The sequence below is a fragment of the Rattus rattus genome, chromosome 4 (genome assembly GCF_011064425.1).
Source record: "Rattus rattus isolate New Zealand chromosome 4, Rrattus_CSIRO_v1, whole genome shotgun sequence".
NCBI lineage: Eukaryota > Metazoa > Chordata > Mammalia > Rodentia > Muridae > Rattus > Rattus rattus.
Window position 1 is genome coordinate 99,280,327 of NC_046157.1, and position 25,906 is coordinate 99,306,232.

At 43.2% G+C, this 25,906-nt stretch overlaps 1 protein-coding gene across 1 annotated transcript in view; it reads right to left on the reverse strand.

Annotated features, from left to right (window-relative positions):
• Kcnq5 (potassium voltage-gated channel subfamily Q member 5) overlaps positions 1-22,340 on the reverse strand; it is a 550,136-nt gene extending 527,796 nt beyond the window's left edge. Inside the window, exon 1 of the mRNA XM_032900855.1 lies at positions 21,177-22,340. Coding sequence (XP_032756746.1) covers positions 21,177-21,571 — 395 coding nt within the window. The 5' untranslated portion in view covers positions 21,572-22,340. The remainder of the gene's footprint in view (positions 1-21,176) is intronic.
• Between the last annotated feature and the right edge of the window lie 3,566 nt (positions 22,341-25,906).

Consider the following 25,906-nt stretch of genomic DNA (forward strand, 5'->3'; position numbering starts at 1 on the left):
AAAAGGTCACCAAAATATGTTTTAAAAAATTAGAAAGGGTTTCTTCTTTTGGATGTCATCCTCTATCCCCTCCTCCCTGACTAGTAATGAGAGAAAATTCACCTTTAAGATATAAATTTCACGTTTAGAATTAAAGATAAAATTCCAAGTGGTGAAAATTATAGGTAGTGAGGAAAAAAATCTATTTGCCAAAGATGGATCCTTACAAGAAAAAAAAGGCAATACTAAAGTAGAATGGGGTGAGGGAACCATCCAGCGTTTCTAAGACAAGCAGAAAATGCCTTGCTTCACTGATTCTGACAGCCCGCAGGCTGGTTATGAAACATCACACCCAGGCTAAGACATGGGAGATTCAGAAAATGTGGCAGCTGAAACACAGAAATGAAAACCCAAGGGACACATCTCTCTTTTTACAGAAAGATAGAGCCACTGTAGTGGAATAGACAAACTACAGTAAGCAACAGCTACTGTGGTGCCCATTTCCATGGATACCTGTGCTTCACTGTAAATAAAAACAACAGCTGATACTGACAACATATCTGACATTTTGTGGACCACATAGGGGGATGAGAGCACAGGAGGAGCCACAGAATCCTCAGTCCACTCAAATAAGGAAACTAAGACATGATTTCTCTCCTTCCTGAGAATTTTTTAATTGTGGGTGCTAGAGCTTGAGTCAGCCACCTGGGACACAAGCACCATTGGCAAATGGGGCTTCTCACCAGTCCCCTGGTTCAGAATTACACTCTGGTAAATCATGAGGCTAAACTGAATCCTTTTTTCAAGTAGACCTTTCTCCTCCAGAGCGGCACCAGCTCTGTCTTCAGGGCTAACCTCACATAGGAACACAGCCCATTGGATGTTAGCAAATGTAGCTGCCACCTGCAAACTCCCAGGACAAAAGGAGCCATGGACAGCAACATTGTATCAGCAAATCTGAAAGATCCAGGAGAACTCCAGTTGGATAGGATAAGGACCGTACAAAGGGGACTTGTGTCTAATCAGAGATTTCTCTACTTTAGGTGATTACCATGAAACAATACTGACTTTTTGGGAAAGGTGAGGCAGTGAGGGGGAGGAGCAGAGGAGACGTGAGGAAGGCGAGGCAGAGCTAGGGAAAGAAAGATAAGAGTGGGACTGGAAGTTGGAGCGAATGAGTCAGAGGAATTAATCTCCCACTTGTCTAAAGAAGCACATAATCAAAACTTCACCTTCAGAAACACATAACTAAAAAAACGACACAAAGCTACAGAGCTCCCCCACACCGCTACTGTGTCAAGGGCTTTCAAAGTTACCTACGCATTCCAGAAAGTTGGGTTTTCTTCTAATGTTGCAGAAATTGTTTGACGTGCGTCTTAATGCACATACCATATGGTTGTGTTTGCACATGGGACCTCATGAAAAATAAAAAAGATTTGACTGTGAGCATATACATTGAGACAAAGGGGGAGGTGCTTAGGGAGATGGAAGGAACTTAGAAAATGTTGCTTACCCCACGCACCCCATAAGAAAAGAAATGGTGTATTTCATGTAATTCATGAATAAAATATAATTGGGCTTTTACATCAGCACTATAAATGTTCTTATTGAGTGTAAGTTTTTAAAATGTTATTGCATTATAAAATTTAATGGAAAAATTTTTTCATTCCCTTAAAAGTAAACTCAAATGCCACAGACATTTCCCCAAAATTCCAGCTGTCTGCGTGGCCGGCTTGCGCCTCCAGAACGGTTTTATTTTTCCTCCATTGGTAGTTCGAAGGTGTACTCTGATATGCAACACCACTTCAAAGGGGTTAACAGAACCTAGACTTTTTCCAGTGGATTAAACAGTTTATTTCCACATAATCAAAGTACACACTGCAAAATTAGTGTTTTAACTGGAAGATTTTTATTACTAGTTACTTACCAACTGTCATCTTAATGAAAGAATAGACTTCTGAACCAAACAAGACTTAGTACAACAATTTAATAAGTAAATTAATGAGTGCATGGATGTGAAGTTTTAGAAAGTCCACACGTAGATGGAAATCTAAATTCCAATTTATAATAAAGTCCAAGTGTATTTCTAGTAAAAATATTTTTACATTCTACCACACCCTGTATATTACATTTTTCTTAGTATGTTGTTTTTTCCACTGAAGCAGTCATAGATCAAGTTTATGACTTTCTAAACACAGATCTATCCATCACTCTGGGCTATCTGTTCAAGAATGTCTTCATCTCTCTTTGCATCCATTCGTCCAGCCATTCTTCCATTCATTCCCTTCAACTAGACAAGCATAAATTTTGTACTTGCCAACTGTTTGGGCTTGTGTTTTTACATGCTAGAGAATAGAGAGGAATGGAGTATTTCCTTGTTTGGAGATTCTATAGGACAGATTAAAAGTTAATGGAGTAATTACAGTGCATTAAGGAACAGCTACATCAAACAGATGAACAGGTATGATAATGAGACTGAGAGAGCAGAAATCTACCAACTTCCTTCAACTCCATACAGAAAGTAAAAGTTACAACTCACGAGTGCATTTGATCAGCTCACGTGCTCTCAAACTAGCTGTCTGCTGTCTTCCCTCGTGTCCCATAGGACTAGTTTCCACACATCTCATTTTCATGGCATCGCTAAGGCCATGATGCACTGTATACATGCCAAGGTTTCTCCCTTGTGACCAAAGCTACTTGAGGACAAGAACTAGTAGTTTCTTATCACTGACTGTCACCAAGTGCCTGTATGTTTATATAATATATGTTTATATATATGTACATATATATATATATATATATATATATAATCTTGTCCTTCATTTAGGTTTCCACGTGGGCAATGAACTCGATGTATTGAAATGTTTGAAAATAAATAGTAACCGTACTAGATAAATAGTCTCTTAATGGTCCTTAGTCTTTACATACTACAGCAGAGCAACTATTTATACAATAGTAGCATTCTATTGATATTATAAGTAATTGAATGGTGGCTTATACTGAAGGATGTATGTAGGTTAAATACAAATACCATGAAATGTAACAACCAAGGCAGAAACTAACTTCCAGTAGACACAGAGAGACAACAAGACTTATAAATGAACACTTTGCACTGATCCATTTGGCTATGGTCTCTGGGATGCAGAGACCCGCTGTCCTCCAACTTCTAAGATGCTGCTCTTTTTTCTTCCTTCCTACAAAGGGAAGAATTTAAAGTATGTTTTCTTCAAAGTGGCTTTTCCCCCAGAGGTGACTGCATTCATTTAACCTCCTGGCAGAGAAAAACTATAGTGTCAAGATGCTTAGGCCAGTTTGAAAGTATCCTGGAATTTCTGGTTTTCTTTCCGTAGGTCTTACACAGCTATACAAACAAGGGCCTGATCTGAAAGTCACCTTGAAAACATATTTTTAAGGGACTGACAGCACTTTTTGTTTTTGTTTTGTTTTCGCATTTCACTTGCCCAAGCAAGTGTTTCCAAACTGTGTCACAATTATACTTCTTCATATTAACTGTTTGAAAATAGGTATCCATGAGTTGTCATTTTTATACGTGCAATCTAGTCGGCCAGAGAAGAAATGGTTAAGATAAAATTATTAGATTGTGAATTACACATTGAATGATAAAATGCAGAATACATGATGAGAAAGAAGTAAAGAAAAAAACCTTAGTTTTTATTTTATGTAGTATATTTTATTGCCTGATTAGACCAAAAATCTGCATCTGTACATTTATGTGTGATACATAATGAAAAATTAATTTTAATATTTTGATTTTACTATCTTAATATATATAATTAAGATATATATGTATATATACACATATAAAAAGCACAACATTTGCAATGGGTCTGTATTAGCTGTACCTGGTTGCCAGTCAATGCAGTATTTATTCATCCAGCGAAGCAACCTCCTGGAATCTCATGCCTACTTGCCACTTTTTAAATGACAAGTGTGAAGTTCACGGTGTATGTGACCTTACACTAAGCCTTCATTCCTTACTCACAGTCCACACCGGTCAGGGCTCAATGCCAAGAATTTACTTGTCATCTGACTGAGTTTCTTTTTCTCACACAAACTGCCTCCGGTAAGTCACATCGACCTAAATAGTTTTGCACACAGGTAACAGAACTGGTTGATGGATTTTTCTATGGTCATTTTTATTCCTTAAATATGAAGGAAGCATTGGGGCAGGGAAGGGGGGGATATAAGCCAAGCAACGGCTGACTGTATAGTTTGCTCATATGTGCTCCAAGATTAATGTTTTTTAACAGTGTCTAAATCAATAAGAGTATAAAGACTCCTTGAGGCACACCAATACTTCACTGGGTCTGCAGGACCCATGACTGAGTATATCCACAGGCATTACCCAAGTAACTGCCTGTATTGGGGATTCAACCAACTTCCTGTAAGGCGATGTGGTTTATTCATGTGGTCCTCAACTAGGGTTTCTTGGATTTCATGTTATCTGAACTCTTAGAAATGTATACAACCATGCATGTGTGCACATGTGAGCATGTTTGTTTAAGGGCACAGTTCATAGTTTTATTTTGCATTTGCATTCTGTGAAGGGCTATGAATGAAATCCTTTGCAGATCTAGCCCTTAATGCACTCTTAAGTATTCATGACCAGCATGCCACTCATTTTCAGCATTGCCCATCTGCTGCTCATCTGTAAGCAGAACAAGATCAGTGGTCAATCACAGACAACTCCAAATATCATTCATTTGTCTGGTCAAAAGAAGCCATGCTTTGATTATACCGAAAACTCATTTTGCTCAGAGAAAGTCCTGCCTTGAATCTATTTAAAAAAACTCATTTTTCTCAGGTGACTAATATAATTCAGCACACATGAAAAACATGGGAATTTCAGAAATAGAACAGAGTATTACTATCTTCAGTCTCTATACATGCATATTCCGTCCTTTCCTTTTTCCCTCTTCAGAAATGTTTCGAACTGAAGAAGGGCTTGAGAATAATAAAATGAATAGCCACATATGCGGCCCCCCATACACAAACACTCATTTTGTTGTTATTTTCTCAGTCTTGGGTTAATTTTATTTCTAAAAAATGATTACATTTAGGTTCAGTTGAACTACCACCTATGTGTTCCCAATTCCATGCCCCAAAGATATCCTTGTAGATACCGATTATCAGTCTAAATATTGAAAATTTTGCAAATAGACAAGACTACATCCGCTTTCACAGTTCCTGCCTCCAATGCTATCCTTGTGGATACCAATGATGAATTCTACATACTAAAAGATATTTTACAAACATGTACATATCTGTGAGTATCATTTGCATACTTTCGAATACTAGTCTTTTCCACACTGTAAAATAGCATTCCCCCATTTTTGTTGTTAAAGGTAAGAGTGTTGTTTAGTCCAGACTGGGACTAAACCCTAGATTTTCTTGCCTTGGCTTCGTTAGAGCTGAGATTATGACCATGTGTTAGACATGCATATCTGCCTGCGCTCATTTAGTTTTGGTTCAGTGTCAAGTTTCAGAGGTATTACTATTGGTTAAGTAGTTCTAGTTAACCCCTTTCTACCACTACCTGGCATCTATGGTAGGAGACTGTCTATGTTTACCTGTTATTCTCTCTGTGAGCTCTGTTCTAAGAACAATGGTGTTGCCGTGAACAATCTTAAGTAGGAAGGTCTCATGGGTCACCTACTGAAGCCCCATGAACACACGCTCCTACCAACAGTGATGAGCTGTAACCTTCTGTTCTCCTCATAAATAGTCCTATAGCTTTTTCCAGAAGCCTCAGCCACTACAGCATGATGTCCATGGTGGCTGCTATGCTTACATCACACCTCTTGATTGTCATGGGTTTTCCTAGGTGGTAGTTGTTGTGCCTGTCTCAACTTCCTTACGATGCCATTTATGTTCCCTGAATGGAGATGTTTGTCACATACACATTCACAGGTTTTATATATTAAGTAGTCTTTAGTATTTAACAAGTAAACAAAGAAAGCAAGGTTTCAGTGGCAATTAATTACATCAAGTGTGACATAACTGCAGTCAATACTCCATTGAAGGTTTCTGTCAGCACTACTCTTTTCCAGGACACTGAATGGTATATTTTTTTAAATCCATAATGGTATGTTAGTGTTTACTAACGACACTGAGATCAAGTGCCAGAGAGTTACTCCCACAGGAACTTAAAAATAAAGCAAATTAATTGGCCACCTTACGGACACATAAGTATCTCTGTGTCTGTAGGTGGACTATGCTAATATGTATCAATTTGTATTTCTTTCTTTTGATCACAAAGAAGAGCTTCTTGGTTCCTACAGATGGAGAGGGGTGCTTGTAAGCACACATGGGATATACAGCAGTCAGTAAACCAGAAAGATTAGTAAGGACGCCATTTGGTCTCTGAGCCCCAGACTCTGCCCCAGCTCTCTCTCTCTTACTCATCTTAAGCCATGGTTCTCTTTTTACTCTAGGTCGGTTCTATTTCCCTACTGTCTCTTACTTTCCTTTTCTTCTTCATTTATACTTCCTCGTTCCTTACAACTCTCCCCACATTCACATTCCCTTTAAACAGCAATATCTTCCCTATTCCGTCCATAGTGGCATTCACCGGACATGTCTCCATTGTCACTTGCCCACAGGACAAGGACACTGAATAGAAGGCACTAGGCCATGTAGCAAACATTTTCAGCGTTTTGGACTTGAGATCACTGTTGGAATTATTCAACTATGTGCTTATAGTATGAGAACATCATGGACAATACAAAAATAGATGTGAATTACTGGTGTTCCAGTAAAATTTATTTGCAGTGGCCTCCAGAGCTACAAGACTTCATTTCAGCACTGTTGTTCTGTGTGAATCTTTACTAAGACACCCTCTGCTGATGGTTTTATTTTGCTTACAGTTCTTCCTACAGGATAAAAACAAGGCCGTTAGGGCTTTGATGATTCTGACGAATTTGAGGGGTTTATGTGGCCAGTAACTAAGATGAACCCCTACCAATGTGACAAAGGCATGAGTACCTTCTACTTTAGTACTCACAGATATGTCTGAAAAATGGTGTATAATTGGGACAACATGCCTAGGTTGAGCACTTGTTTTGGAACAATAATGCTACCTTATAAAGAAGCAACTAACATTAAACTAATTTTGAGAACTCTGTCCTAGTTCAAAAACATCCCAAATTCCAGCACCCCTAGACTGGTAGAGCATATGCCATCTATACACAGCTTCTCATCAGAAAAGGTCCCTTTCATGTTCCTGGATAATCTGCACATAAAATCAGCAGTTGATATATATATATATATATATATATATATATATATATATATATATATGTGTGTGTGTGTGTGTGTGTGTATGTGTATATATGTGTGTGTATGTATAAATGTATATATATATATATGTATATATTTTCTCACACACACACACACACACACACACACACACACACACACACACACACACACACACACCAAGGGATATGCACATGCCTTTCCCAAAAAAAAAATCCCTATGGTTCTTCAGACATGAGATCACCAGTAACTACAAGCTGTTCCACTTGAACACAACTGTCATGTTCAGTGAGGGAAATAAACATTTTAGAACTTTTACTATTTTTATTTTTAGAGGTACATATATTTATGAAACTTATCCTTAAAATAAACTCACCATTTGTTGCTGAAGTTATTCATACGAACCTTGTTTGTGTTTTGAAATGAAGGGGTGTTTTTCACACATTTCGATTGTATATGTGTACATGCATACAAACATATGTAGAAGACAGTGTTCGCTATATTTAAGAGGAGCTAGAAGGATGTATTACTGTTAGAAATCCAAGTACACAGCATACTGAACTATCAGACAGTCTACAGGAGACACTAACACTAATTTTTCTAATCTGTAATTAAATATTGACCTATCTTATCTGCAGTTTTTAATCCACCATCAACTTACTCTTAACTTTCGTTTAACCAAGAGCACAGCATATCACAGAAGTTAACGGGAGGAAAGTGAAAATAACTACATTAATTGGGGCAGGGTATGTGTGAGTATTTTAGGGAAGCCAGAAATACTTTCTCTTCAGACTTTCTTTCAATAAAAGAAAATAGCAGTGCAGTATATGCAGGAAGGAAATACGATACAAAAGTGAAATGTGTCCTCTGTTTGCTGAAATAACATGTTAAAAATGGCAAGATTTCAAAAATATTCCAAGAAAACAATCATGCTAAGCCAGAAATGGATGTGTTTCATTATGAATATCCTGGGGAAGATGGTATCCAACAGCTCTTGGTGGCACCGATAGTGAAGTCAGCGGAAACTAGTCTAAAAAACTAACCATTCCTCTGCTGCTATGGGGTGAAAGCAGCAAGCCCAGACACTGGAGGTCTAACTGAAGAGAACCTCCACACCACCGTCCATGCTTCCCTTTGTAGTTATAGAGTCAGTGGTACTGCTTGTTTCCTAGTTATGATTTTTAATTCTGACAGCCGGGTAGAAGAGTTTAAACGAGGGTATTGCAAAGCTGAAGTCCCCTCAGTTCATGGACGCTTGAGTTCTAGAAGACAAGAGAACTTCCATAGGAATTACTTCTATAAGAACTCATGCTCTCAGAGTCATGTCGCTGATCATTCTAGCATGGCCTTCATCGGTAAAATTATACCAATGTCTTTCCAAGAATTCCAATGGGGAAATCACTGTGGTAAGTTTGGTTCAGTTACAACTCTGTCCCTAGCACAGAAAATGCACAGGGCTTCCTCTAAGAATGGGTAAGGGAGCTGGTGAGAATCAGAAAGACAGGAGAGTGAATAAGAAGGTATTTGTGATGCACACATTCTTCTGAAGTACAGAATAGAAGCACATGCAGTATATGCATGCACTGCTAATCCTCGATATTCACAGATTCAGTATTTAAACACTCATTTGCAAACCAGAAAACCAATAAGACAGAATATATATATATGAGAGAAAGACACACACACACAGAGAAACAGTGAGACAGAGAGAGACAGAGAGACACAGAGAGAGAGACAGAGGCAAACAGAGAGACAGACAGATAGACAGAAAGAAACAGACAGAGAGACAGAGACAGAGAGAGACAGACAGACAGAGGAGAGACAGAGAGGAGAGAGAGAAAATCATTAATTATTAATTATCTAGTGATTTCTTGTAATATCTTCCAACACTGCTACCTCATTTTTTCTTTTCTATTTAAATTTGTTTTAATCTTTTACTTACTTCAAACATGTATTTATCATAATTTCTATTCTCTGTCTCTTTTTTTGCCATCTTGTTCATTTCAATTACTCCGATTTCCCTTTTTAGGGCAGACTTTGCATACACTATTTTTATGCATTTGGGAAGCCTTAGCACTGCTTGGAGAAATTCAAGGTTTAGCTTTACCCGGCTGCTTCCTAATCTGCGATACTCCTTCCTCTCTTCGCCCATATAGTTGTCGGTTTCGCGGCCTAATCGGTCTCTTCTTTCTCGTTCCCAAGGCAGCGTCTGGTGCCTTATCTCAAGCTCCTCAGTACTGCTTGGCACTTATCAGCTCCCTCTCCTCTCTGATTGCGAATTTCTGTTTCCACCAGGTTTTCCTACTGGCAAAGTTTCTGCATTGCCCCCTTCCCTGACGTCTGCACTCCAGTTACACACTGTACTGCAGGAGGCAGCGTACTCCTGGGTGTCTTAGGAAGTGCTGGTTTCTGTGCTTATGCATAACCTCCTTGCTCTGTTTTCATCTCCTTTGTCCAGGACATTGAGTGCATTCCCTGTGAGACTGGTTGTCCCCCCAACACAAAGGGCTGAAGATGCTACTGGCTCCTGGATGTCTGACTTTTCTACTGGTCTCTGGCCACCCCTCATTTATCCTGGCTTTCCACGTCACTGCCTCTTTTCACATGTTTACGCGTACAACAGTTCTTCTTTGTAATACTTTACCTGTCTTGAAGTTATGTGAGATTTGTCCTCCTATGGATACTGTATGACTATAGTTTTGTGGTTTTGTTTTGTTTCATTTTGTTTCCCCCTATCTTATCATCTCCCAAAATGCCAGCTTTCTCTCCCTCTACCCAGCACCATTACTATCTCTTCCTTTGACATACATGTCTACACTGCAGAGCTTAAAGGAGCCCCCTGTACACCCCGCCTCCGTGTAACAATGAACAACCTGATTGGACCTTGGGATGGTCACAGGTGGTGGGAATCCTGAGCACTTGGATGATGTCAATCATTTTCCTTGCAAACAAGTTCTCGTTTATCCTCTGAGACCTCCATTCTCCCCTTCTTCACATCCACAGATGTAGCACTCCTGTTGACCCCTGATTGTACTGTGTGGCCTCACCACAGGTCAGATGCTACTCTGTCGAAACTAACTTCATGGCTTTGCATGTGGCCTCTGAAGCAAACGTAACAAGACACAACAGATGACTATGAAGAGGTCTTGCAAATATTCAATGCCGTGGTTTGGAAATCTAGATTAAGACTGCAGCATTGAAAGAGAATTAGAACCAACAAGAAACAAGAAGAGGAAAAGAAAAAAAAAGAGATGAGTATTTGCTTCACTCCTTTATGGACAGAAAAAGAAAGTCTATGATGTCCTTGATGACATGGTAAACTGTGTTACCTATCCTTTCATTAAAAGGACATTGTCTGTTCTTCAGCATACTGCGATAGTTTCTTGACTCCTCTTGTCTATAGGTGTCTAGGTTACCTCACCCAATGTCAACTATAAATGTGTTTTTATTATCTGCTTTCAGCTCCGAAGCCATAACTCCATACCCAGGAGCTCTGGGAATCAGCTCCAGCAGCGTGACCCAACTTGTTTAAAAACAGGAATTTGTGAAGTAACTCATCAAGACCAACGCTGGCTGCAAAAAAACAGGGAAGCCTGTAAGGAAAGTTTTCTTGATAGAGACGCTGGGAAAGCTGCACTTCCATTCTCAGTGGAGTGACTTACAACGTTCTTCAAACAGGAGAGAAGGCAAAGCTATTCTTGGTCATAGTCATACCAAACTGGTGGCCTGAATCCCTTCAGAAGTCAACAGGATCAACATAACCACAACAACTGAATGCTTTTCTCCTACTGTCGATGTTACTTTACCTTTAGGTCTACAGGGTCACCTGAGCATAAGAACGAAACGCCTCCGTGTTACCTACAGTGGCTGAGTTCAGTGGGAGGACTGTAAGACTTCTCATTGTTCTGACCCGGTGCTGGGTCCGAACCTAATGATGCAGCCTAGCTGTAAGATGATGTCATTATGTAGCAAGGCAGGTCCAGGATAAGGCATAGCCTATCATTGGATGAGAAGGAAGGGTAGGCGGGGAAAAATCTAGACAGGAGGGAGGAGTAAGAGGAGCCAGGAGAAACAAGACAGAGAAAACAGAGCAGGATGATCCAGATCCAGGTGGACTGGATTGATTTTGTCTTGTCTGGGTGAGCAGAATTTAACATGTAAATCTAATTGTTAAATTAAAATGTTCTGGAACTTTGATTTACCAAGCTAAAGAGGACAGTGTGTGAAGCAAATGGCGGAGAGGCAGTTGGAGCGTGTGGATCTGGTTCTGTTGACCGCGAGGAGTAAGAACACGCAAGGGCTGGCAGAACAAGGTGTGTGTGTGCTTGTGCGTATGTGTGCGTGTGCGGTGTGCGCCAGGCTTAATAACTACCCCCTAGGGCACCTGGGGGACCACACGGAGAGGGTGGCTAAAAGGGAGCCAGTTGGGAGAGGGCGGCTTGCATACCGTATGGTAGAGTAGCAGCTGGAGCGAGTGGATCTGGCACGCGGGAACTGATAGAAAACGCCCCTTTTTAAGATTTATTTATTTACTTCTTATATATAAGTACCCTGTAGTTGTCTTCAGATGCACCAGAACTCATTACAGATGGTTGCGAGCCACCATGTGGTTGCTGGGAATTGAACTCAGGACCTTTGGAAGAGCAGTCAGTGCTCCTAACCACTGAGCCATCTCTCCAGCCAAACGCTCCTTTTTAATTTTTACCACAACACCTAGCTTTCTTCTGAAGACTTCCATTTGATGTCCCTTACCGGTCAAACCACAGCCTCTAAACCAAGTTACATTTCGTCTCTCAACTTGTCAGCACGTGCACGAATAAGAAGAGTAACTTCTGAGCTGAGAAGCACATCCTGAAGGAGCTAAATGGGCTCTTTCCACGAGGGTCATTATTATTACTCTTCTATTTCTGTGCCCTATGTATTTGGTGAACCGAAATAGAATCACATAAAGTTATCATTCTACCTCAGAGGCTCTCCTATCATAAACAAGCTTTTCTGAGGTGCATGCTAGCCTCCCAGTTATAAGAAAAGTGCAGATTTCTGGAGCCAGATTATAGACGTTCTTCTTGAAAACAGACACTCCTGGTAACTAGGATGATGTATGCAGTCGATATCTTTAAGTTAAACACTACTTACCAATGTGCAGTCTGTTTCCCTTCATCATGCTCTTGGTCTATTCCACTCCCCATTTCTTCTTCTACCCTTAATTACTGGAATTCTCCAGGTATCCACCAAGGCTTCAAAACCTTCTCTTCACTGCCTTCCTTGTGATTTTTATCCCCAGTACTTTAAAGCAGCATCCACACACGAATGTAAACACACTCTCAGAAAACCCACCAGCACTAAAAGCTCAGTATCTCTAAAGTTAAACTCGTGTTTGTCATCCCCACCCCCACAACCTGTTGCGGCGTCACCTGAAGTCCTGATGGCCCCACTATCTATCTAATGGCCTAACTCGATGACCAGAAATAAGTCCATCTCTATCTTTCCCATTTGATAATTCATAAATACAATTCCACTCCAGTGCTGTATTTTTCTCTTTTCTTACATTATCCCACCAATCTGCATCCTAATTCAATACCAGTCTCCAAGCTGGTCATCTCTGCCCTTGCTCTCCCTCTGGTCATCTGCTATAGAGGGGAACACCTTAGATGAGAGCTAACTTCATGTGGAGGTGCAGACTTGTAACCGAGGACTTGGGAAGCAGAAGCAATTGGATTACAACTTGTGAGCCAGCCTGGTCTTCATAGAGAGGTAGAGGCCAATCTGAACTATATCAGAAAATGCCATTACAAAAGACAGACAGATGGACGGATGGATGGATGGATGGATGGATGGATGGATGGATGGAAAGAATGAAGGAAGGAAGACAGGCAGGCTGGGAGGGAAAGATGGGAAAGAAAGGAAGGAAGGAAGGAAGGAATGAAAGAAAGAGAAAATGGGAGATCATTATTGACTGCCTTAGTTCTATCTGTTTCAAAGACTGCCCAGTAAGTATAGATAAAATCCTAGAATTTTATAATGGAAAGACAGCCTTCTACCACACTATTCCTAATTTTATTTACCGTTTTAAAAGCAGTCACCACACTAACTGGAAGCATACATATTTTAAATATACACATGCACACGGCTCTCGCCTAATCCTGCATTCTTGATGTATCCTGTTTCTATTTCACAGATTAAGAAAGCTGGCACTGAAGGCAACTTACTCACAGCCATCAAATCGCCAGGAGTAAAGCTAAGGTTGGATTTGAACCTAATCATTTCCTCCTATGAGACATCTTTAAGATCGTATTATCCGCTTTGTGAAGTGACTAGCCGTGAGCACATCACCTTCTGTATACAGTGGCTTTTAGTTAGATGAGAAAACTAGATCCAGGGCTCCAGACAAGGAACTGTGAACTCTAACAGTACAGTCATCAAAGATCGACCTGCCACGGGGTAAAGAGGAAGCAGTCTAGAATGGCCTCCCAAGTATCATAAAGAGAATAATGCCCGGTATGGCTGTGTTTGCAAGAGGCGTATCTTTTCGTGTACAGTGAAAATCAATTAGCTATAAAATTATCAGCCAATCTTGACATAACTGAATGAATTTAAGGGTTTTTTTATCTGGATCATGGACAGGCACATCTTCCAACTTAACGCGGCTGCGGCTAGTCAATGTTTGGGCTTCCAGTCGTCCCGCACCACTGGGCTGGGGGTAAAACATGCTCTGCTGGCGTTTTCTTCTGCCAAAATAGCCATTTGCAATTAAAAATTAATATTGGCATTACTTCTCTGCAAGCAATTATCAAAAGGCTTCTGGCCATCTTCCTTGTTTACAGTGAGTCTTGCACCCTGGCTTTATTTTGTTTTGAAATCCTGTTCTCAATTTCCTTGTTTCTTTTATGCCACACTAGTCTTGACGTTGATATGTCAACAGTTTTAACATTTTAAATTGGATTATGGACCTCAAGTAAAAAAAATATTTACTTATATTTTAAAAAAATAGACTAATTTGCCACATTATATTTTGCATTGCTATATTAGCTGAATATAAAGCAGATTAAGTCGAGCCTCGCTGCACATAAGGGAAAATAAGTAATTTTTGATGAACGCATTTTAAATAAATTGCAGGCATGGGTTTCTATAGATACAGACTTTTAATTTGGAGCAGAATTCTCATGCAAATAGTGAACAATTAATTCAGTCTAACGGCATCAGATACAGAACTTCACCGGAAACTAGAATAGTCTGGACATATGGAATGTTGGTAAATGAACTAAGATGCACACAGACCACAGCTGTGCGACACAGAGAATCCTGGGTGTTGAGGACTCGGGACGAAGGTTGTAATTTTAAGGGTAGTGTGCACAAGGAGCGGAGAGAGGCCATGAAACGGGTTCCTTCTCCAATCAGAGGAGCGAAGTGTTAAATTTTGGAAAAGTGACTTTAGCTATGCTGTGTTACTTAAGGAGTAGGGTGTAGCCATGAATTAGGAGGTAATCATCCAGCTCAGACATGAGGAGGAGGGGCGATTAAGATGCCGGAAGGCTTTGTATTCCAGAGACTTTGTTCCTTCTGGGATGGTATTTTAGACTCGTTCTGTTCCATCACCTCATTGAGTCACAGACACTGGTAAAAATGCTGGAAATCAAGCAATCACCTTCTGGGATACTTCAAGCATCTGCAAGAGAATTGCAAGGATGTGTCATCTCTTTCCTCTTTGTCTTACCTGAGGCATCTGCACGGGGGACTTCCAAATAACACTACGTCCTCCTCACTCATTGAGGTGGCATTTAACAAGGCTCTATTAGATACACAAACTAAATTAAGATTCAGAATTATGTAGACTTTCTGTATGGGAAGTTTTCCCTCATACTGAAGGGCTGGGGCAAGGTGGCAACACAGCCAAGATGGATGAAGGACTGTTGTAATAGCAATCCCAGAACTCAATGAAAGTTAAGACAAGTGGTACCTACATCATCCTTGTCAACTGCCTGGAGCGTGCCTAAGAAGTCACTTTTGTACTGTAGTTTGAAGAAACAATGAAAGTCGGAAGTATGTGTTAAAAGTCATGGTACCCTAAGAGGGAAAAAATTCAATGGCATAGCAGGAGGAAAGGTATATCCACAAAACATAGGACAGAGCAACCCAGCAAGGGATGGAGTCTTGGGGAGGTGGCTGTAATTAAGCCAGAAGGATGACAGGAGAGTCTTGTGAACTCTCCCAGGGGACCTGGAGCCTAAATTTGTATTGCTTTTAGCCACACGTCCATACACTAAGATCCTACAAACCTGTGTCATTCCACATAGGCTTCAGCAACAGAGGTCTTATTCTTCAGGAACATCGTTCAAAAAAAAAAAAATCTAATGGAGTCTCATCCAGTTCTCTAGCCTTTGGATTGCTCTATTATTCTGGGTCTTTCTGCAAATTTCCACTCATCTACTCTCTTTGCTTCCTTTTGGGGTTCCCAGCCCATTTCACCATTTTTTAAAGCATTGATTGAATTACTACAAACTGATAAAGGATTCAAATCTAGGGGTAGGATCGAGACATTTATATCAGACTCAGGATTTCTAAATGAATTTATTCTTTCAATGTATTTCCTTGAGTGACTTCTGTGTTCTTGAAAGCATTGTCGTTGCTAACCTGAAGCCCATGAAACCACGAGGGCTGACTCCATGTTCCTAATTCTTACAATCATTACCTGGCTGACTAAGAACATCCGAGACCCGGCTTGAGCAAATCTGAACTCTTTACGTTTCTGTGAGCTTGAGTCCTATGCTGCCATCATCTATGGATCAGATATTTAATTACATTATTTATTACTAAACAACAGTTCTACCTCCAAAACCACAGGTCAGATTTATCCTCACACACCCACCAGATGGATGAAAAAAACAACTAATTCCTTACCTTTACTGTTTTTATTTGAAAAAAGGAGTGTGGAGTACTCATTCCTGAATGGGTCCTGTATATCGTACCTCTCTCCTTACCCGCCAAAGCTCTGGAACAGGTGTACAAGCCACAGATCAGGAAGAACTACTATAAATTAGCATCTTCTAAACAGGACATGGACTTATATCAGGTGTGATTGCCTGTGCAGGATCAAACCAGTTTACAGTCCCATGGATGGGCTAATAATGCCCCTCCCCCAACTACAAAGTTATTTTCAGCTGATGACTGGTAGGGGAGGAAAAGTCTTCTTTAAGCGCGTGACCCCTCTTTGGGTTGTGAATGCCCTGTGGATAGCCCTACACCCAGGACACAGGCAATGTAAAGAAACAAGATATGAAGGTAGGGTAGGGTAGTGGAGGGCGTTAGGGAAGAGTTGGAGGGGGAAATGATCTAAATACACTGTACCAAAGTCTCTAAGAATGAATCCTAGAAGAAAGAGAAACATTTCTGATCAAACCTCTCTTTTTATCCCCACAGTGACTACCTTGGCTCCTTGGGCAATCGTCTCCCACTTTCTCCAGAGCAACCCAAGGCAGGTAGAGAGCCAAGAGGCATTTGCTGTGTGAACTTAAAAGATTTAAAAAAGAAAATGCTCAGAATGAATCGAAATGCTGAAACACTCTCCCCACCTAATTACACACCGTGCCAACTCCGTTTAAAGTCCCTTCCCCATTTCACTTTCCAAGTTAAGATGTGCTCTCTTCGCCTGTTCTCTCTTCGACATTCATTCAGCCTACATCCTACAGGGTAAAGACAGACTCGGCCTACACGGTTCCATATCCATTTCCTTCGTCAAAGCTACGAAAAATCAGGTGCAAGCCCCCCACCCCTTTTCCTGAAGTTAGCTTTATCCTGCAATGAGTTTAAAGTACTCACACTTACTACACAGTTGTGACCTCACACTTTCGCTAAAGCTATTTTCTCTGTCACGATTGCTCATTTCCCCCTCCCCCCTGAAAATGGACTACTTGATCGGCTAAACTCAGCCCAGGTCTCGCTTCCCCTTTAAAGGCTGCTTGCTGTCTTCTCTGCCCTGGGCGGCAGCATCATGATCATCATCATCATCATCGTCGTCGTCGTCATCATCATCATCATCACCACTTTTGCATTAATTTATTTTGCAACTTATTTCCTCTGTCACAGGCCTGAGAGCATCACCCCACCCTTGCTGAAAATGCTTAAAAGTCACCTAAATGCTCGCCCCTCCTTGAAATCAGAGGCCTTTGCCTCATCAATTTGAAAATCAGCGTAGACCTCAGACACCCAGATAGGTGTGAATGGATAAATCTATACGTGATGTAATCGTGCCTGGCTTTTATTAATAAAACTCGTGTCAGAGTGGCAGCTACAGGGTTGTAAACAGGAGAAAGATGACCAGGCAGCAGAGAAGAGGTTCTGAGAAACAGAGAGGCACCAAGGAAGCAGCAAAGGACAGCGAAAGATATATTTGTAAGAAGATTTCAAAGCAAGTGAACAAAATCCAATGGTCATTTGTATGGTCAGTAGTAGCTAGTTTAATAATAATGATAATGATGCTGGTGGTGATGATGGTGATGATGATGATGGTGATGGTGGTGATGATGATGGTGATGTGAGGGCGGTGATGATGATGGTGGTGATGGTGGTGATGATGATGATGATGATGACGACTCCCAGCCTCCCAGCTCCCTAGTTCGGGTGGTTAGAATACTCTAGTTTAAAGTATTTATGAATTCTCATTCACAGGACTAAAAGAGACCGAGATACACTTAGGGCAACGTGATGGGGTTACATGGATATATCTTCATTGATACATCTCACGGGCGAGTCCTCAGGACTGACAGAATTTGCTACACCAATGCGCATTTACATTAGGAATCCTATCATGAGCTCCTCTACAACTCCCATAATTCTTCCAAATTTTCCCCAAAGAAGGGCAATTTTAAAGGAGCAAACAACTCAGAGAAATCATGTCTTATTTTAAGAGCTCATCTGGCTAATCGTATCACAGCTGAAGACAGCACACGCTGCCTCCCCGGGGACTCTAAAGAAGTAGGAAGCGCCTGGATCTCCCGAGGCCCACAAAACTCTGAGGAAGAAATCACTTGAAGCAGGTCACCTCTGTTCTCGCCAGCATTCCTACCAGTAGGCTGGGGTTACACACTCACCAGATCACATTTTAGACCATTAAAATATCACTATCATAATTATCTTTACACATTTTAACAGAATATTCTCTTGACCTGGAGCATACTGTTAAGCATACTTCTCTCGTTTCTTGGCCGTGGAAATACAGGGCTAACCAAGTAAATTCATCCCTGAACGGCCGCATTAATCACAGTGTACTTGTTCTTGGCAAGGAGCTTAATACCCTACAAAAACTGTTATTAAAGTAAGATTCGAGGATTCCCAGGCTGGCAGGGCATTAGTTAGTTACACCTCTCTAGAAATTATTTCCTTATAGTTTCCTGTAATGGTCTTATTAGACTTGCAGCTCAAAGCAACCTTGCTTTATTAATTTAATGTGTAAGTTCCGGCTATTCAAATCCTCATTTAAGATCGTAAGTAGTGATTACCCCAGTCCTCCCCCCTCCCCCGCCCTCAGGGCTCTGCCATGGTTAAGTCCCATCCTTCCAGAACCTGACTCTGTCCATTCTGACTTTGTGCTAATATGGATCCACCATCACTATGTAGTTTCAACTGCTCCTACCCTGTGGCCCTCAAGGTTCTTCACAACATTTACGAACTTTACATCAGCAACACTGGGTTGACAAGCGCACAATTTGTGTTCTATCCCCCACTGAACTCACTACTGATAAAACTGGTTAGCAGGAAAATAGGTAAACTAGAAACCAATAAATAAATAAATAAATAAATAAATAAATAAATAAATAAAATTTAAAAATTGCCCAAATGTTACACCAGAAACCCATAACAACCGGCTTAACAATCAGGCATCAAAAAGAGAATGCTGCATTCTGAGAAATTTTCACTCCTGCTTGTAAACAATGCTTAGGAGACATCCGTCTGTGCAACGGTGGAGGTTATGTCAAACTCCCTCCGAACCCATAACATGTACTTTCTATTACATCATATTGAAAGCTCACAGCCGTGAATATTTTGAGCATGCTCTAAAAATACCATCATCCATACTGTGTATGTTTACAGCAAATTATGCCTCAGCACTTCTTTTTAAAAGTGTATGGCATATTCTAACAGGTCAAAATCATTTAAGTCATTAAGTGCTAAATTAATCGGCTATCAACCCAAGGAGATGAGCTTAACAAGTGTCAGGGGTGTTTATCCTTAATTTCATCCAAATACTTGTGCCTCTTCCATCAGCAAATGATAGACCTTATATTTTTGACTGTAATGACGCTAGACAGAACACAACATTCCCTGTGTGTGCCTTGCAAACCTATGAAGCTGGCCCGAATAGTTCACCTAATCCTTCGTGTTCACAGCAATCTGGAACTGTAAAAATTTCCAGACACTGGGGCCCCAGAGTGCAGACTCCACCAGTTTCCTGAGTTCTACCTGGTGACATTTCAGGTTCACCTATTTATAAAGGCAGCTCCTTCTCTCCTGATATTATGATTTCTTTTTTTTTTTTTTTTAAGTTTCCTGGGTTGGTGCCAATTCTTCATTCCACATGAGGGAGAAGTATAGGACGGCATGCCTCATTTCTGAAAGATTTTGTTTTTGTCTCTTCCAAACATACCTTAACTAGGAAACAAGGAATCAATCAGTTATGTGCCTGCAACTTTCTCTGAAGGTCTTCTAAGGCTAATATGTTTGTATTTCATCTTAACATAAAGAAGGAGGGGGTGGAGGGGGGCAAGAAGAAGAGGGTTCCTTTAAAAAGATTAAATAACTCGGGGTGTTAAGGCATAAAAATGACCGTAAGTCGTCGTCGTCCAGATACACCTAACTCTAACAGGAGATTGAATGAATGGACGTCGGGAAAAACAGTAGTAAACTTTAAAGCCACCGAAAGCTTTTTAATGCCTAAGGGAAAAATAAACATTTGCTTCCAATCATTTTCTCATTAAGCATTCTCGCATTCTCTGCTCGAAGGTGAGAGCTTACTACACACACACACACACACACACACACACACACACACACACACACAGACACTTTGTCTCAGCGCCATAAGTGCCAACTAAACCCACTGCTTAATCCAGGTCACTCACAGCTGGCCCCTGTGCACTTCTGTTATAGCACCTCTGGCCATGTTCCTGACCCCCCCTCCCCCCAGGTTCTCCACTTGTAGCTGGAGCTGCCTGCAGTCGAGCTTGAATAGCCTGCCAGACTCTGACCACCTCTATGTGGCAATGACTACTACGTGCACTGACAGATTTTCCGTTGGTGACAGCTGTGATGGTGGCCAGGCGTGTTTCCGGGCGCGCTTACAACCTAGTCTCTCCACCACGTAGCAGCTTCCTCTGCTTGACCCCAGAGCTGACTGTGGACCCACTCTTAACCTTCTCCTCTCCACTCCATGCCACCCCGCCATGCCCTCCCAATCTTTCCAATATACTCTCCAGCCTCAGGTTGGTGGACAACCTCCCGGAGCGTTTCCCAGCTCCTGGGCGCCCCACTCAGTTAAGTTTCCGTATATCAGGACCTAATCTCTCCCGATTATCTGAGTCCCCTAAGTCTAGCTTCTGCCTTCAATCACCCAGGTACCTGGAACTGACCCGCAGTCCCCTGGGTGCTCTGGGGCAAAACGGTTCAATCTGAACCAGAACGAGAGGTGGCACGAGAGAGCTGGAGGGCTCCAGAGGGCGGATGGCAAACACGTGCAAAGAAATTAAAATTAAAAAAAAAACCCACCACGTGTGTGTAGCTCTGTGTGTGTGCGCGCGCGCGTTTCCAAGCCTAGGGTCAGGGCGCGGGCGCCAAGTGCGCCCCGGGGCTCCAGGGACAGGGGGCTCCCCATCAGAGGGCATGGCTAGGGCCGCACGGGGGTCGGGGGTGGGGGCGCGGGTACTCACACGAACGCGTGGTAGACGAACGCCCAGCCGCGGGGTCTCTCCAGCACGTTGTACAGATAGTTCTGCACCCTCCGGTACTTGACGTTGCGCCGACAGCTCTGGCTGCTGGTGTAGGAGAGCGGCTTCCCCAGCAGGCTCATCCGGGCCCCCTGCTTGCCCCGGCGGCTCTCTCTCAAGCCGCCGCCGCCTCCGCCGAGCGCCGCCGCGCGGGTGCCGAGCAGCAGCAGGCCGTCGCCCCTGGCGGCCGCCGAGTTCAGCAGCACCCTGCCGCGGCCGGACTCCACATCCTTCATGCCGCTGCCCGGGCGCCCCCCACCCGCCGCCGCCGCCGCGCCGCTCCTCACCCAGAGCCCGGCGGCACCGCCCTCCTCTCCTCCCGCGTGGTGGCGGGGCATGGCATCACCACGGGCACCGCGAGGGGGGCGCCGGCGCCTGCGGCGGGGGCAGCGGCTTCATGTGCGCGGGCAGGTCTGCAGGAGGAAGCCCGCAGCCGACGGGGCGCCCTGGGGGGCGGGCAAGCCGAGGGTCTGGGCTCCGGGCGGGGGCGGCGGGGTGTGCGGAGCAGGCCCCGGGAAGGTCCGGATTTCTGCCGCTTCCAATTCCAAATCCGGACCTGTTGGGGGCGTCACTTTGTGAGGTGTCCCTCGCTTTCCTTTAGTCCGGTGGCTGCCACTCCCTCCTCCCCGCGGAGTGTCGCCACACCGGACCGAGGGTGTGCGGGATGCCCCGAGGCACGCTCGCACGCGTGCACACCCAGCTGGCTTCGAGTCTGTCTGTCCCCTGCACCCCCGCAGAGCACCAGCCTGATCCCAAGTCGGTCTCCCAGGCTGAGTTTGGCTCGGTTCTTCCTGGAGCTCGGAGGGTTAAGTCCTCCTGGTGCCTCGAGAACAAACTGGACGAGCGGGTCTCTGGGCTTCTCCCGCGGCTACGCCGCGCCAGGTCTTGCCATCCTTGGGCGATGGGTGCGGGCAAGAGAGGTTCTGTCCTGCCCTCCAGGTGCTGGCTAGCCTAGGAGCGAGCCAACCGGGCTACGCTTGGGGCAGTGGCGCTTGGGTTCCCGCGCTGGGGACCAGTCCACCGCAGTTCAATGGACACACCCGGAGAGCGCCAGGCAGGGACCCAGCAGCTTCCCGAGACTCAATCCAGCCTGCAGGCTGTGACTTTCCATCCAAGCCTCAGACAGCAAGCCCGCGAGTCGCAGAACATCCTTCCCATCCCCAAGGGTGGGGTGTGGGGAGGGCGTAAAACTCCAAAGTAGCTCCTTTGCGGTGAGGGAGCTCCTCCTGACAGAGAAGCCTGGGAAAATGAACCCACTTCCCTCCTTCAAGAAATTTCCATTTAAGTGGGAGAAAGTCATAAAACTGCTTTAAGTCTACGCCGCGACGGTGGCGTCCCCAGTGAGTTAGAGAAGGATCGTAGAGGGTGGCGAGCCCAGGACCTGCCTCTCAGACAGGATGCTGTAACTTACAATGTTTAGAGACGGCGGTGAGGGGAACCACTGACTGGATCTCCTACCACCTCTGGCAGATGGGCTCCCCAAAGCCAGCGCTCTTGGCTAAGAGTGAGATTATGGTGCTGCTGGCTCAGAACTCTGCCTTTCAAAAACATTGTTAGCAATTAAACAACAGATTCAGCGTTGGGGAAACTGAGAGGACGCCAGGATTGGGAACTACTTCCAAGAGAGCTGCCTTCCTCCCAAACATTTAAAAAAAAAAATCACCAAGTTCAACTGAACTGTGCTTTCAATACAAAGCCAAGGTAGACAGTAGCAAAGTGGCATCCGTGTGCCTTTTCCCCCCATTTCCATGAATATCAACCAACACTAAGGCAAAAATCTTGGTTGCCTCACCCCTAGCAGATAATACTCTACCAACACCCCCGCCCACCCCGTGCATACACCCACGCCCACAGACAGCTGCTCTCTACAGTCAGAGTGTCAGCTAAAAGTTTTACTTTTATTTTTATCGTTATTGTTTTGTGAAGACCTCTCCCTGGTCCTTACTCAGCATGACCTTGCTTTCTTTAAAGCCTCTGGGCAGAAGGCACTACTAACCCCTAGCGCTGTGCAGCTGGCAGCGGTACCACGTGACTGAGAGCCAAGCACCAACACCCAGAGTCACTCCTGCCTTCCCCTAATACACTTCACACCCACACACCGTGGAGGTGCTAGAGAGATTGCTCCGTGCCCTGCTATTCAAGGCAGATGCAGAGAGAAAAAGAGAGAGCGCGTCCTGGAATAAGCTCTCCAATCCAAGAGCGTGGAGACCCCTGGCTGAAGGCGGGGCGAATTTGGCGCAGCTATATTTAGATTCCCCGTGGAGTTTCTGTGCAGGGACTTTCAGGGTGAAAGATGTAGAGACTTAAAATGACTCGTGCGCACGCTGTCGACGTGAGAAAAAAAAATCCCAGCTTTTCTGAAAATAAGAAAACGAAAAGGCCACTTCCCCTTTAAACGAAGCTGTTTTCTTGGCTGCAAACTTCTACTGTGATTAGATCACCTTTGCCTCACTCAGGGGCTGGGCCACACACACGGGCAGGAAATCTCTTTAAGGCACGACACAAGGCCATGTTTCCCCTCCAGAAAGGCCCAGGAAGTCAGCTGCTTAATGTCCAAAGGATGGTTTCCTAGGGTGCAGGAATAGTACCAGGGAAGCTGTGATGTCTATTTCGAAAATGTCAATAAACCCAGGCAGGAGGATGGCAAGGACAGTTGTAACTAGTAAGGGTTATAGAGGTCGAAGACGTTTGTAACTCTCTTTTCTGAGTGTCATCCACTTAATCACAAAGCCAGAGAAGGGGGCTTGTCTGTGTATCCACAGACAAGATAGGCCACTAGGAACCCAGCATCCTGGCTTCCAGCTGGAGTACCCATTCTGCAGCTTCAAGTAAATGGACCGAACAGCACCGGGCAGAACTGTATCTACAGCACCCAGCACCGCCGACTGTTCTAGGTGTGAACCCTAGTGGATCATCCTGCTCATCCATCCCCCGGAAAGAAAGACTAAGACTGAGTTCCGACCTGTTCCTGCGCCTCGATCTGTGCCAAGCTTTCATTGCTACCCAGTAACTTCCCTAGATAGACAAAAGTCAACTTTGAGGGAAAGAAAGTGTTTATAATTAAGTTTTTATTGTTGTTGCCGTTCCTTTGAATACAGGTGTTGCTAGGAAACTGCCTTTTATTTCTTTTGCTGAAATATCAGTAGGCATAGTGAGCCATGCATGAAATAATGTAACGTTATTTCATGAATATATAATTACACTAAAATATTATGAAAGGGTAATAGTAAAGGTACACGACAATTCCATTTATTTATTTATTTATTTATTTATTCACTTATTTATTTATTTATTTTGCTTTTGTGCGACAGGATCTCACCCTGTAGCCCAGTTACATATTTAGCTGAGGCTAGCCTCTAGCTTGTAATTATTTCCCTGCTTGTGTCCTGAGTAAAAAGGCCTATTCAAAGGATCCCCTTAACTAATCTAGAACACATGAGTTGATTGGCCGGCCCTCATCCCTTAAGATGCTCTTGCTTTAGCCTGGCAACGGTGGCACACGCCTTTAGTCCTACCACTCAGGAAGCAGAGGCGGACTGATCTACAAAGCAAGTTCCAGGTCAGCTAGGGCTACACAGAGAAACCCTGTCTCAAAAAAAAGGGAAGTAACTGTCCTTTCAACTATTCCATTGTGATGCCTGCTTGAAACATATGGCCTTGGAAACTAAATTCCCTCAAGTCTATATAGATATGATTTTAGTTGAATATGGTTACTAGAAAATAATTTATTTCAAGGTATTTTCTGTCCTGCTATATGTTCTTGCTGAACTGTACTCTGGAATCACACCGTTAGAAATGCCACCTATAGGCTAAAGACGCACACATGTTGTAGCACCTACAAAGGGACACTAAATAAAGTCAAAGGTTAGCATCACCATAGCACTCTTCCTTTCCTTGTTCAGGGCCATGTATTTTACTGTTCGTTTTAGCCCTCCCAACACAGTGTAGACTCACAGTCAAGCTCATGTGTACTGTTCTGATGAGCTCGTATGATGTCAGAGGTACTGTACAGGGATACAGATACACTTTGCTCCTGTATGAGCCACCTGGGCTAATCGGAGCAGCAATGATAATACAAGTTGCAAAACTTGGAATGGTAAGAATATTTGCTAACATAGAATAATGGAACTCCTTGCTTGCTCAGTGACTTGCACCAAGTCTTGGCGTGAGGGCAGAAGCCTCTGCCCTCCTGAATAGGAATGCCCTTTAAACTATACAATCCAAGTCTTTACCTTTTATTCTCTTCGTAGTAATCCACTGTCGAGTCAGTAAGCATAGCAGTTGTACTGTATTTAATATGTATCTATCATTATAACCATTGGCTCAAAACTTATTTTCTCATATTAAAAATAGCAGTATGGTGGGCCAAAGTATTCCTTTTTTTAATGCAGAATAAATAATTTCTAAGAGATACGACACAAACCTCTTAAGGTGTTTCTCCAACGAGCTAAGGCAAGGGAACCTAGCACAATATCCAAGACCATCTGAGGGTGGCCAGACTGCTAGGGGTTCTGGTCATTGGAATCTGAGACCTAAAATGCATTGTTGATGAGAAATGGTCCACAGGAAAGCAGCCTGACCTGAGGGCACAGGCACAGAAAGAATGTAGGAGGTATGAACTGAAGTTCCGAGAAAGAGGCCACACCTGTGCTAAACATTCTACAAGGCCAATG